Source organism: Siniperca chuatsi, linkage group LG5, assembly GCF_020085105.1.
Source record: "Siniperca chuatsi isolate FFG_IHB_CAS linkage group LG5, ASM2008510v1, whole genome shotgun sequence".
Classification (NCBI taxonomy): domain Eukaryota; kingdom Metazoa; phylum Chordata; class Actinopteri; order Centrarchiformes; family Sinipercidae; genus Siniperca; species Siniperca chuatsi.
Window position 1 is genome coordinate 15170487 of NC_058046.1, and position 14758 is coordinate 15185244.

The window sequence follows — 14758 nt, forward strand, 5'->3', positions numbered from 1 at the left end:
TATTAAACTTGAACTCTGACCTCTTGTGACGTTAGTAAAGCCGGTAGCCTCAGATAGGTCAGCCTCAGAGCCTTTCCTACCTGCTGTGCTGAGTATAATTAAAAAAGCACTCCACCACAAATATTTTATCAGTCAAACATTAATTTAATTTATAATATTTTTTGTAATATGTCCACCATGTTCTATGGTAATTGCATTTAAATTCAGTTAAACTAAAGCAGCTATGTTTCATTCCAGCTTGCAAACTGCATGGAAAATCAGTGCAGGAAGCACACAGAGCAACATCCTTTCTCAGATGTCACAACATAATGAAAAGTAAAAGAACATTTAGGAAAGCTGTTTCCTCTGGCCTCTGGTTCACATTAGCTTGGCTAGACTGTGTACAAATTAAATTATGTCTCAAGGACTGTTGAAATCAGGAATTCTTTTTTTTTATTATCATTGAATAACTTATTATCCCTAAGGGATAAACATGCTCCACAGCCTTATTTGATAAATTAACACACTCTTTGGTTGCTCTTCACTGATCCCATTCTATAAACGCACGGACCCCTGCATGAGCCCAACTGTCCAGCCATAAATCCCCATGAGTTCTACCCGTCGCCTAGATGTTTTTGGGGGAGCCACGTGGAACATTTCGCATGGTGGCCCCTGCTTCCTGTCCTAATTTAGACAGGTCAGGTTGAGTGGGTCACACTTCGTGTTCAGCTGGAAAGACATCATGGCTATCCATTCTTATACCCGTCCTTCTTTGTTACTACCACTACTGCCTCTCACTGGGGTCTTTGTGTGTGCGTGTGTGTATGTGTATGAGAGACAGAGAGTGAAAAAGAGTGAGCTTCAGAAAAGAAGGGTCGGGGTGCCTATTTAAAACATAAACCTGTTGATGTAGGTCACGACTCTTGGATCAATCTTCCGAAACCCTTAGTTCTCTCCATTACCCTTCAACCTTATTTATCCGCCATCCCCCAGTGTGTATGTATGACCCATTCTGTATTATTTCATCCACACACACACTCATCTCCGCCCCCCCATCTGCTCCATCCCATACACCAACCCCTCTTTCTTTCTTTTCTTGTCTTTCTCTGTTTATCTCTCACTTCTCTCATTGTACTGTAGTTGGTCATGGCAGAGGAATTCCTCAAGTAGGTGGGGGTGGTGGATCTGAGCATGGCTGAGAGGTGGCGGGGTGTGTTTGTTGTTGTACAAAGATGTATTTATTCACTTTCTCTGGATGCCTTTCATTATAGATTATAGCTTTGTGAGTAAAACATCTCAAGGGATCAGGATCACTTGATAATAAATAGAAAACACATCCTGCATCCTTGTGTCTTTCACTGTGATCTGAGAAGCACAGCAGAGAAAAATGTTTTAGATTAGATTGAAATATTATAATAATATACCTTTGAAATTGATGTGAGGTGTGTTTATGTTAAGTGTATGACGTGTTCACTTACAATGTGTACGCACCTGCAACTGCACCCTCTCACATTCACAGTAACAAAGCAAACAGTTCTGTGAATGACTGGTTCTGAATTTCTGGGACAGACAACAAGCTGATGACCAGCTAGATGAAAGCAATGAGCAGCACTTTTTATTTTTCTGTATGATAATCAGGATCTGTTCACCACAGGGTCAGCTTTCTTCTCAATCCTGCCATCTGGCCCTCAGTTTTCCAGTTCTGCAAAGGCTTGAAAGAGAGGCTCTCCCACACCTACTGTACCAAGGATGTGTGTGTTGTGTGTGTCCTTGTTTAGGAGTGATAGAGTAGAGCCGAGAGAAAAGGAGGCAGTCTGAATAGGATGGTTTGGGTTCTGTTGGAGCGGAGACCAGCGTGCCAAAAAGTGTGAGAAACAAAAGAATAGAGAACTGTGACAATTTTAGAAATGCACACGAAACACAAAAAGGAGCATGAGCGAACAAAAGCCTTCTCCTTAAAATTGTGTGCTGGTCAGTGAATCGTAAAGTCCCGCTTCTTCTCCAATGAAAATACACCCCCGTTCTGGGTTGCCTCTCTGTTTTGGGAACTCTTTTGAAATGCAATTAGCATTTCATCCAGGCCCAGCCGGTTACATGCAATGAAGTAATACCCTTTCTAATTTGGCCCTTTGGTCTGCTAGGCTGTGGAGAGCACAACCTTGTTTAATCCCCTGAAAGTGCTTTTCTGTCTGCCTCCATCACTGTGTGTCATACAGGCTAATCAGTCAGCCAATGCTCAAACTGGAAAACGCTCTAAATTGCTCACGCACTGGTTCCTACTCAATTGGAACCACTGTCCTTTTTTCCTTCCTTACCACTATTTCCCAAGAAGAAGAAAAAACTCTTGTTTTTAGTTAGAGATGCGAGATGCCACTGGCTCAACTTAAGAGCAGCCGACCAGGGCCGTGTGGACAATACCTCAGGAAAACTCTCCTCTCTGTTTCTTTTTTCACGGTAAAATGCACACTTGATTGGCAGCCTCTTGCCCCTGAAGGAGAAATGTCTAGTTGAAAAGTATCGTCTGACAATAGCTGGGAGACTGACCTTGTGCATTTTTGTTCTTTAGAGAGGTATTCATTCAAGTGTTTTCTAGTTCCCCTTATGTGGAATGGCATAATTTGGCTGCAGTTCAGCACACTGCTATCCCCATTTCCCAAAAATCTTTCACCCCCTTCTTGTTGGACTAATGGTAGGTTTTCTGTTTTTCTCCTCAAAATAAATAGAATTCTGTTAGAGCTCTCCAAAATAAGCCCAGTGAGTAACACAGAGTTTTTGTCAGATTTAATGATGTATGTTTTAGCTCTACTCGCTTATTAAGTTTCTTAATTTCTTCTCCCCAACTTCCCTGTATGGCGAGAACATTCACTGATCTAAAAATACCAGAGGGAGAAACTATATGTGAAGCGCAATTATGGGCTTGTGAGTTGACCGGGTATGGCAGCCGCGGCTATGCCGGGCTGAGAACGGACGGTGGGTGGTTTCTGAGGTAGGGCCCGACACACACTGGGGTGGTAGCATCGCTTTGCGTGGAGTGCAGCTCAAACAGAAAACAATCCAATAAACAGAGCAGAGGAGGCACCATGGTTTTGGGCCAAACACATAGTCTGAGACTTATAATTACAAACTGAACTAATACAGCAGCCTTTCTATGAAAAGAGAAACATTTTGCTTATATGCATTAAATGACACAGTAGTATATATATGTGTATATGTTTGTATATGTATATATTTTAATAGCACATTATTTCTGTTTATATATATGTTTTTATTTCACACTTGCTTTGGCAATGTTAACATCTGTTTCCCATGCCAATAAAGCCAATTGAATTGAATTGAAAAAAAAAATATTATTAGGTTTTATTTGATTGGCTTTGTTCTATTTAATTTTGTGTTTAAGGTATCGAGGGCTTTAATAAACCTTTTTTGCAAGATATTTTGATATCAAATTAGGCATTTTTCATATTTATTCTGACCTCTGAATAATAACCTGGCCAACCAACTACAGGACTCTTTCATTTTCCATTGTTTATATCCCCACAAGAACTGGCTTAGCAGTCACCCTTTACACTATACATAAATACAGATTGATATACATGAAGGCGTATTGTCACCTCTTTCTGTATGCCTTTCTGCCTACCTCACCATCTGTCTGTGTGTTTGTCGCTGTTTACTTATCTGTTTAGTTTTAGTCATGTCTGTTTGCGTGGTTGGTTTTTAGTGTGAATTTGTCCTGAGGAGACACACAAATTCGTTCCAGGAACACTGTTATATTAGTTGATGTTAATGACAGAGCAGTTTCTTTCTGTGGCCAGACTGACTCCAGATCACCGACCAGAGCTGTAAGATTGATGAATGAGATCCCACTGCAGGCCTCCCAGTGTCAGACAACTGGAGATCACTTTCTGTGTGTGTGTGTGTGTGTGTGTGTGTGTATGTGACTAACTGCCAGATATAACCACAACCTCTTCACCAAGGGCGTCTCAGGACCAGGGAAGCCTTAGGGCAGGGATACCTCATGGGAAAGCCCTTGATTAAAACTCTGCAGACTGTTATCCCACACACCCTCTACCAAAAAGGAAGTAAGAGTATTGCTTTCCTCTTTTAAAGCTTCCAATACCAAGTATTCTCAGTGAAATAACTAGGGGAAAGGCTAAGTCCTTGACTCTGATTATAGAGGCTGATACTTTACCTAAGTTCCCAGAGAGTTAAAGTGGCAAAAAGGGATGACAGATTCTGTATTTAATGAGACAAGAAACTGAGGCATATTTTTCAGTTAACAAGGAGTAATTTAAGTCACTCACTGTCACTGTGACAGCACGTGTATGATTACGTATATTTTTGTCAACAGCCCAATTACCTGACTAACCCCAGACGGCTCATGGCACGTTCTATACAGTGAATCCTGCAGTGTCACGCTTACTACCATCCTCTCACTATGAAGTCTTGCAGTGAATAATTGATGCTAAAGATTACGACACAGAGGCCACTGTCAGGAGAAACCCTAGAGGCATCAGCGCCGAGCACTGACCCCTGGAGCAGCCCTGCAACCAGACACCTCCTCAGCACCCCTGACAGGGATATCCAATAGATCAGTGAATGAGTGAGTGTGTGTGGGTGGTGTGTCTGCAAGAAATCTGATGTAATCATTTTCGGGAATCAGGCTCCTAACACCGGTAGGCTGCTTTAAGAAGGGCTGAGAGTTGACGCGTCAAACCACCACTGACCAGCATTGATATTATCACTGTGAGTGGTCATGGTGCTTATCACGTTTGAACCTGCCAGGAATGCTCTCTGGTGATGAGCTATCCATCACAGAGATACAGTCTCCAATAAGGACATGATAAGATGTGTGACAGAGAAAGATCAGAAGATAGAGAGCAGTGAGTGATTGCAAGTGGATACTGAAGGGATACCGTACATATAGTATACGTGTGTTTGTTTTTTACATAATAGATTTACGTGTGTGTGTTGCCCATGCATTGTTCCCTTCAGCTTTGATCTGAGCTTAGCTGGTGAAACAAGTGGACTAAGTGTCGCAGCTCAATGCCCAGCGCTAAGAAACTTTCCTGGCATGCTCAAAGCCTGCTTGTGCAAGAGGACCATAATTCTAAATTACTCTGCATATCAAAAAGACAAAAGAAGTTAGCTGGAAGTATTATGTACTGGTTATGGTGAAAGCAGGTTCAAGGTCAAGGCTTAATAAGATAATAATCCGATTTAAACAACAGCTTTAGGAATTTGTACCTAATTGTTTGTGAAGAATGATTTAGGATTGTTCGAGGCCAAAGGTTCATTTTCATTTGAGCTTGATGACCTATTAAAGAGTACGTGACAATGACAATGCAGTTGTTTTATTGTGGATGAATACAATGATGTGCAATACATATTTAGCCAGTGCTATATATAGTGGGTAATACATATTTATTGGCGACTGCGTGTGTTCCAGGAAATAAAGTAATGCAATATAAAAGAAAAGTCAGCTGACTGAGTTCGGAGTCACAGAATAAGTTAATAAAAGCAATTTTGGATGTTCAGAATGTGAAGTCTTTTTGGTTGTGGTGTTGTCTGTGGCTTGTTAGAGTGCCAGGTCCCAGAGTCCTGGCCTCAGCCATCATTTTCTATTCCTTTGGCCCAGGATATTTGTGATGGACAGTGTGTTTTCATGCATTTCAGAGCTCGCCAGTGTCCTGGCCTGTCACCCAGCTGTCTATTTGAGCACTGAGATCTTGCATTTTGGATGCATATGCTGACTGTGCCAGCTCTGGCAAATGCATCCATGTATGCAAACGTGTGTGTGTGTGTGTGTGTGTGTGTGCATGCATGCAACTGTGTCTCCATCTGACTCTGACTCCCAGCCTTATCAATGTCAGAGGTCTGCGCCAGGCACTCCATGTTGCCTTTTTCTGTGACAGACAGACCCTTGGTCCCCCTGTAGCCCCCGGGGTCAGGGTTGGCACAATGCATGATGCCAGCACAAAAACTGCCCTGCCGCTTATAAAACAGCCCTGTGCCATCCACACAGCATCTGCTTTGTATTAGGCCCTTTGAAGGAAGTGCGGCATCTGGGTCAGTGGATGCGAAAGGGACCACCCCTCTGTTTTGGAGTAGGAGGTTAGAAGGTTAGCGGGTTGGATGCTTCCTACCATCCATCTAAAAGATTGTGGTCTAAGTGATGTTAGGCGATCATTTGGATGTTTGGAAGTGAGGTTTTGAGGCACAAAGATTTACTGAAGAAATGGCGTGTGGGAAGTCAGACTTTTTGTTCTGAAAACCGAAAGCAGACATGACATAGAGATGAAATGAAAAATGTTTTATTCTATATGATAAAATTGTGATGATTGCAAGCTGTGGTCAATGAGGTATTGCCATGACCAAAACAGACATTTGGTGGCTTAACCATCCAATATACAGTAACTCAATTAGGCAGGCAAGTGGATATACACTAGCAGGTGTCCAGATGCTTTGAAATTGCACACACCCTCGGGTGCACTATTACTCTTGAGAGTGTAGCCTAGACTAGTGTAGACTACTGTCTAATGCAGTTCCAGTGAGATGGTGCAAGAGAGAGGGTTTATAGCTTTTCATTCAAGCTCTTGGTCAGTGGTGCAGGACGTTCCCAACCTCAGGAGAGAAAGCAGGGCAAGTAACAGGATTTATTCAGCCCTGGGCCCTCTTTGTCCAGCGACACACTCACCTCTCTGCCCCCTTAGCCTCACCCTCTGTTCCCCACTGTCCATCCCTGCTACCCACCAGCTCTAAATCCTTTTTTGATGGATTTCCCAGCAATCTCTCCACTGCCGACATGTGTGTGTGTGACACACGCACACACACGCGCCCCTTGACATCAACTCCATCACACAAACTCTCACACACTTACATGTCCTCTCTCTCTGTCACACACACCCATAACATCTGCATCAATTGATTCTGATATAGTGTCTTGTTCTCCTCTCTAAGCTGACAAACTGATTGATGGATGGTTGTTATTTAAACACCCGCCAATACTGAGAATAACTCAGATTGATATAACAGTAATGGAACATATGAAAAATGGGATATTTTCAATGTCCAACTTTCCTAAACGATTTCTGCTTATGAAAAAAGAACCAAACAGCATGACTTCATCCACCGTAGCTGCTGATGTTCTTTTTCAACCTTGTAATTAAGAGCAAAATTATTTTTTTTTGAGACCTTACGTGTTCATACTGTTGGCAAGGCTTTGTGGTGCAGATTATGAATGGGATGGGTTAAAGGCAGCAGGGAGGGAAAGACAGGACAGAGTGGCCGCAATTTAGCTTTAAGCTGGCTCCACCCCACTTGTCATGCTGTGTTGTTTTGTTGTGTTAACCATGACAACTGTCTGAGTGGCTCCATCCAGTTTAAGGATTATTCTGGGTGAGAGAGCTGAGCAGGAGAGGACAGGGGGAGAGGAGAGGGAAAGCAGAGGACAGATGAGGAGATGATACAAGAAGATAAGAGATGTGGGGGGTAGAGGGGTGCAGAAGAGACAAACTGAGAAGTGAGGGTGATTGAAGGAAGCAGGAGAGCAGAAAATATAATTAGAGAGAAGAGAGTGTTGGCAGTGCAGAATTGTACGGGAGGCTGTCTGAAGCTTCATGCCGAATTACTGAAACTACCTTGAGTGATCACATTTATTCTGGCATGGCATATTAAATTCATGTGGTCAAGAAGAATAAACTCAACAACATCTACTTTAACAGTTATGACAACATGAGGACAACAGCCGTTGGAATTATGGAATAATGTTATGAATCATTTAGACCACAATGACCAGTGAGCCTGCCAGTCAGCCTGGCTGCACATTTTCAGAAGCCAGGCCTTTTGAACATCTGGCTCCTCAAGACTGCCTGTAGATCATATTAGTTTTAATCTATACTGACTGTATATTTTTTAATTGTAATATCAGTACTCAGTAGTATAGATATAATATTTGACTCACAACGTTTGTGATAAGAGTTGTTTCTTAATCTTTGTAAATATTTTTTGTCTGGGAAGCTTCCCTGTCATTACCTCTGTTTTTTTACTTTGAATTCTCTACATCCTACGTCTTAACTCTTAAAATTGTATCACAAAGGTCTCTAAATTAAGATTTCAATCTTATGTGAGTTTTTCTTCAATGTGAATTGCCTTTCTTAGTGGTGATGAGTAGGTGTTTATATACATTTTTGACTCAGAATTTGTGCAGTGTTTTAAAGTATTAGAACAGATCTCTAAAACAATAAATCTGCAGTCTGTCTAAGTAGGCACTGAATTAACTAAAAATGTACTTTCTGTAGCTCGCTTAATTTATAAAACTCCTCAAAATATACCCATATTGGCTTCTGCTTTATTACAATATATGCATTATGTCTATTTTTCCTGCATTTTTTTTTATATTTCCTCCATATACTTTCTCCTTTTGTAGGAATGCTCCCTGTCCTCCTGCTAGCTGGGTTGATTCTGGCTCTGTCCATCCCTGGCACTAAGTCTGAGTCAGCCACGCTGCAGTTCCTGGGCCAGACTGACTTTGTTGTCAACGAGAGCAGCACAGCTGTGGTCCGGCTGGTCGTGGAGAGAGTGGGAGACCCGGTTAATGTGACAGCTTTGGTTCTGGTAAGACATGCGACAAGCTCATCATTGATGACTCTTTATGTATCCATACTCATCAACCTGTCAGATCATCTCTTCTGTCATCACCTTGCTGTGTTGCTCAGCTGTCACCTTTTTGTCCAGTGAAGGAGAGAATCAGTGACCTTTTTATCTATGGCAGACAGTGGCCAGTGTGCAGACCCAGTGTGTCTGCAGAAACTGTCTTGGAAATCACAGAATGGGTTTTGGCTTTACGTCTTGCACATGAGGGCTAGTGTCAGCTGCTCACAGTTGGTGTCTGGTAAGACGAGCTGGCCGCGCAGTAGAGTGTGGTTGGAGAGTTTCCTATGCTCCTTGATATCTTTACCATATTTTTTCTTACATGAACTTTTATACCTGGGCTTCCTTATTAGTTCACGAAATACTGTGTCATAACAGGCTTCCTTCCAGGAAACAAATGGGCATAGACAGAAGCACATTGAAACTCAAGATCAAGCAGATAAAGGCACCAGAAGAAAGGAAGGAGACAGGAACACAGTATCTGCTCTCTGTTGGTGGAAAGAGCTGAACCAGGCAAAAATATCAAGCCCGGGGCATCCTATTGGCTCAGTTGTCTAAGGCACAAGTCATGTACCTGCTGCATCCTGGGTTCAAACCCATCTTTGATCTGCCACGTTGTCTCCATCTCTCTTGTGCCTTTCCTGTTTCTCTCCATTTCACACTTTCAAATACATGCAAAAAGTATCTCAAACAAACAGAAAACACACAAAGAAGCAGGAATCTTACTTTAGTTAAATGGTGAGTGATACGATTTTGTGTTTGCTTGTTTCACCCAGCTAGAGGGAGTCGACACAGGGGACTTTGAAGCCATTAATGCTGCAGCCTTCCTGCTGTCCACTGAGTCCAGTAAGACCATCTTCATTGCTGTGAAAGATGATGACTTGCCTGAAGCCGATGAGACATTTACGTTCAAACTTGCACTGCAGGTAAATGCCCATTGTTTGTCTGCAAGTTTCTGTGTGTGTGTGTGTGTGTGTGTGTGTGTGTGTGTGTGTGTGTGCGCGCCAACTTTTGTGTAAGTAAATGTGTTGTATTTATGTGCCAAACGTTTGTTTCTGGATTGATGATGATTCCCTCTCCTCTTCCTCCCTCTCTGGAGCTCCAAGCTTTCTTTCCACAAAGTCCCACTGTTTTAATTCTGCCCCTGACCATCTTAAACCCTAACCCCAGCTGCTAAGAGTGGGGGCAGCCACAGTAAGCCTGGGAGGCTCTGAGCTACAGGGTCTTTGATGTGTCTGCTCTGTAGGACTTTTCCAGGGCTGGCCTGGGTGGGGCCAAATGTTGTGTGCGTCTCTGAGGTTCCCCACTAAAAGACACCTTTGTGAAAATAAACTAACTTTGACAGCCACAGCCTCACCACACAGTAGATTAAAGTGATTCTCAACATTGACTTTGATGGGCATGTCCGTTCCGTGGATTTCATTTCTATATATGTTGTGTGTTCACCATTGCAATTGACACACTATTGAAGATGAAAGCTCAGTCTGTTACAATGAATGAATGGGTTCACAACCAAATACATTCAGATCTTTTCATGTATTTTGAGACGTTTTTGGCTAACACTACCAAACTCACCATATCACCAGAAGGTGCAACTTGCTACTTTATTCTAGTCCAGTTGCTGTAAGATAAAAAATAAAACAGATGTCTTGCAATTATTGCTTTTGTAGCTAAGCTTTTGCTATTGTACATAGTCTTAAAAAACAGCTATAGACGTTTAAACGTTTGAAAATGATTTTTAATGGGTATACATTGTAAATCCTTGTCAAAGGAATTACCAGCACATCCCAGGATGCCTTATACCTAGAGACTATCTCCATGGTTTCATGTAGCCTCTAGCTGTCAAGTTTGATTGATGAGCTAGGGGGGCCTGGTCTTGCTGTCTGCCTGTCTTATCCCTCACTACAAAACCTAAGACAAAGGTCATTGTGAATCACTGATTGTCAGCTATGTACATTTACTAAACAGCAACAACTCCGAACAGCTGTCAGCAAGAGTGACTTTCTTCACAACATTTTCAATTTGATACTGCATTTTTGTGACATCTGGTTAAAATCCTGTAGTGCAAGCCCGTATTTAGCCTGCTACTAGAGTGAAAGACCAGATGAGGCCCACTTAGCCCTTCTGTTTACACTACAGTGGAGACAAAGCTTTGGCCAAATGCTACCCTATCAGCTTACTGAAACACTGTCTGGACGATGAATGTGCACTACAAGGGGTGTCATAGATCAAGCACAAGTAAGAGATGAAGGGTTGATCATGACACATTTATCATTTCTGACAGTTAAGTTCGTAAAATCTGTTTCAGTAGAAAATATTGTACTAACTTTGTTAGAAGTGAGTATGACAGAACAAGACTTGTTATATAGAAATAGTGTAGAGTTGTTGTGGACCAGAGCAGGTGCAGCCTATTAGCGCTGTGCAGGAACAGAAGGTAGAAACACACAGTGGGTTGTAGCATATTAGGTTGGGGGAGGCAGGGTTTATGTAGTGCTACATGCGATTAACAAAGCTGCCTTTTAAGTAGCCAATTTGTGAATCGCTGTATATTTTAGTATGTTTATGTAGTTGGGTACACAAGAGTGTGTGTGTATGTGTGTGAGCAGCTTCCTGGCTCAGCCAGTGGCTTGGCTTTGTGAAAGCATGTGGATTCTGTGTCTGTGAATTGACCGCTACAAGAGCTCAGCAGCGGAAATAAAACTCTGTTACAGCTGGGAAAAGCCCTGTTTGAATAGAGGGATGAATGCAAGAGGCCTAAGCACTTTCTTGTTTTTCATTTTCTTCTTTGCTTGCTCTCACCTTAACATGCACACACGCAAGCATACAGTGGTTTTGCTAAGGACTTTCAATTGGACTGTGCTTGGCTGAGAAAAACAGAAAACATTTCAAAATTGTTTTTGGGGAGAAAATTGTGTTTCTGTTTATCAAATTGTCAAGACTCTCATAGCGGATCATTTTCCAGAACGCCTGCACATATACTAATAGCCTATGTGCAGAAGTTTGTATGTTGCAAAGGGATTTTGTAGGTTTTGGTGGAAGCTTGTGCACTTGAGCTCAGACATGGTGGTTGTCAGCACAGTTGGTCCATGAGATGCTTGTGAAAACATTGGTAAGCTCACTAATGGAAACCTTGGAAAGTTACACAAAATAACAAGGCTGTGGTCTTTCTTTTTAATAGAGTTCAGAAAAAGGAAAACTTTGCACAGATCATAGGTTATGGTTCTTTTTGTTAAGTTAAAAACTCGCAGTGTAAGCCTTGTGAAGTCACTGTGTGATTTTAAGCATGGCGAGATTTTAAGTTTGTCAGGTCTTAGTGCCAAATCACAGAGCACAGCACAAGTCCTGAAGAGATATCCCGCTGTGAGCTAACCTGATAGATCAACCGGGCTGAGACCAGCACTTCCTGTCTTTGTGCCTTCTCACCAGGGCCTCTCAATGGGAGCACAGAAATTAAGTGAAGACAGTGGATAAGGCAGGCGTTCTGGTTTTTCACATGAACACAAGTGTTGGGGGGAGGTTAAGATGTGTTAAGGTACATACTGTATATTTGGCCTGCTTCTATCTAACTATTTCAATTATCCCTGCTTTCTAGAGCTCCTCTAATGGCGTGACACTGGGAACACCTAACAAGGCAACCATCACCATCCTGTCCAATGACAATGCCTTTGGAATAATTGGCTTCAACTCAGTAAGAAACCTCTGTCTGTCATTCATTACAGTCTGTCACTTCTAATTACTAACTGTGATTAATTCAGTCCACATCAATTTATCATAGTTAGTCACATGGTATTATAATGCAAATGTGCTAACTGTGTTATTACCAATGCTTACAGTTCAGCACAGTATTTGCAGTTACTATTCTAGATGTGAACAAACTTTTAGTGCCGAAACAGCAGCAGCTTTGAGCAATCTATAACAAGGAGAACATTTTTTATTATTATACAAAGTATTTTGAGTATAGGAGGCCTCTGGAATCAAAGTTGTTTTTTTTCCCCCTTAAATCAAAACTCCAAACAGTTTTTTCTCAGGACAAACAAAGCTGCCTGGACTCTTCTGTTGGCCCTTTAAGAAACTGACAGCTCCTTTTAAAGGGTATAAGAGGTGCTGAATTGATTGTCTATTACTGAAACCTTCCCAACTATACCTGTTGATAATGAATTCCTCCTACTAACAATATATTAAATCTTCTCCAGTCATTTTCCCAGTTTGTGCCACGGCCCACGCTGCATCAGATTTGTGTCTGTGGTCACCAATATTGCAAAACTTAGCTGGCCACACGAACCTGCACTTGCACCATAAGCATGCACTTGCATTTGTGAGCAGTTTTATAAATATTTAGCCCATTGATGTTAGTAAGTAGTAGAAGAAAGTAAAGGGTCGGGGTGGAGTAATTTGGGCTCACTACTGCAGAGAGGAGTTCCATCATGCCAGTATTGTGGTTGTGGGAGAGGTGACCATCTAGTGGTTGCGGGTTTCCAGGGGCAATTAAAACCAAAACTCTCCCTGGAATCATTTATCAGTGGTAGTGTATAGCGTTTCCATGGTAGCTGTGGTTTATTGGGAACTGTTTGCCCTACCACCCCCCAGATGGTCTCATATGCTGGATAATGATTTGGCATGCTTAAAATCAATAAAGGCCTCCTGGTCTTGTTTATGTTAGAGTAATGAATTAATTCCTGTATAGCATTTCTTTGCTTTCTTTTCTTCTTCTTCATTTGCATTCTCCTGAATTTCTTTGGTTATGGCAAATTTTAAGACCCCAAAAAGGACTTCCAAATACAGTGAGATTGTATGTTACCATAGAATATACTGTAGTTTTTAATGCTGCATCAGATTTATTTACTGAAACAATTTTAACACATTGAGATTGGAAATTATTCGTTTACTATTATATGTAATGACTAGTATCTATAAAAATGTGTAGCAGTTCCAAAATAGAAAACATGGAACATAAAACATATAAAAAACAGTAAGGACAACTCAAAATCAGGTGAGTCAAATTAAATCAAACGTTCTATTGGTTGTTTGGATAATGATCTGTCTTTGATTTGTTAGTAAAGAGATATTCAGCTCACTTTCGCTCCCTGTTCAGGGCCCATTTAAACTCAAATTTACTTTAGTTTTGGTTTGTTATTGTAATCTTTCAAAAATGCCATTTTGATTTGTTTCATAATTTCATTTGTTATAATCGGGAATAAGAAACAATGTTGAAATTGATTGAATATGAACTTATTGGGGTTCTATTTCTGTATGTCTGTTTCACTGTCTCTCCCTTTTCATCTCAGACAGAAGAGATCGTAGTCAATGAACCAAGAGGAAGGAACCATTATGTGCCTTTCACCCTAATTAGAGAAAAGGGAACATATGGGACTGTGACTGTGAACTTTGAGGTGAGAGGGCAATGTACCGTACATAAAACCAACAAACTTAAGACATGCTGCTTTATAGTATTTAAGAAGGACTGATAGTGTTATAGATATGTTGACTGTCTGACAAATGGGCTTGTTTTTAGCTTGTTGAAGATGCTGCTGTAAGATTATCCCACTGGCTAAACATAGACTTGTGAATCCAAGAGTTTGGAGAATTTAGACCCAAATAGGAACCTGTAATTCTTTGACTACATGTAATTCCATGATTGGAAATAGTTTTTTCTCCATTATTTATACGCAGCATGTTACAAATGACAATCCCAATAGAGTACATAGTCATGCCGAAGTGTAAACATCACTGTGACTCCTCCTGTTCAGATCTCTGAAGGTCCCAACCCTGCCATTGAGGACCTCAGTCCAGACAGAGGGAACATCACCATTCCTGTAGGACAGGCTGTAGTGCACTTTAGTATCCTCATCCAGGATGACCAGGTATTGAACAAACTCCTCATTTAAAGCTAATCCATATATGTGACCACATGTCAGTATCAATTAGCTTGTGTCAATCTGTCCCTCCATCTCTCCCTCCATCATCTTTTTTAGGTGTTATTAGTTTGCTTCTTGGTTGACAAAATATGGAGGTATGATATATTTGGAAAATGTATTGTGGCATTTAAAAAGAATATCCAGATTGTCCCAATGGGTTTGCCATTTTTAAAGGTCAAATTTTCAAAGTTTGAAAGGAGCGACCAGGTTTTTGC

The 14758-nt window shown here is 41.4% G+C and overlaps 1 protein-coding gene across 2 annotated transcripts in view; it reads left to right on the forward strand.

The window, feature by feature from the left end:
• The window catches only part of adgrv1 (adhesion G protein-coupled receptor V1), a 114823-nt gene that overhangs the window by 4072 nt on the left and 95993 nt on the right, over positions 1-14758 (forward strand). For both annotated transcript variants that reach the window (XM_044198045.1, XM_044198044.1), the window contains exons 2-6: positions 8405-8592; positions 9405-9554; positions 12221-12316; positions 13914-14018; positions 14376-14489. In XM_044198045.1, the coding sequence (XP_044053980.1) occupies positions 8407-8592; positions 9405-9554; positions 12221-12316; positions 13914-14018; positions 14376-14489 (651 nt within the window). In that variant the 5' untranslated portion in view covers positions 8405-8406. The remainder of the gene's footprint in view (positions 1-8404; positions 8593-9404; positions 9555-12220; positions 12317-13913; positions 14019-14375; positions 14490-14758) is intronic.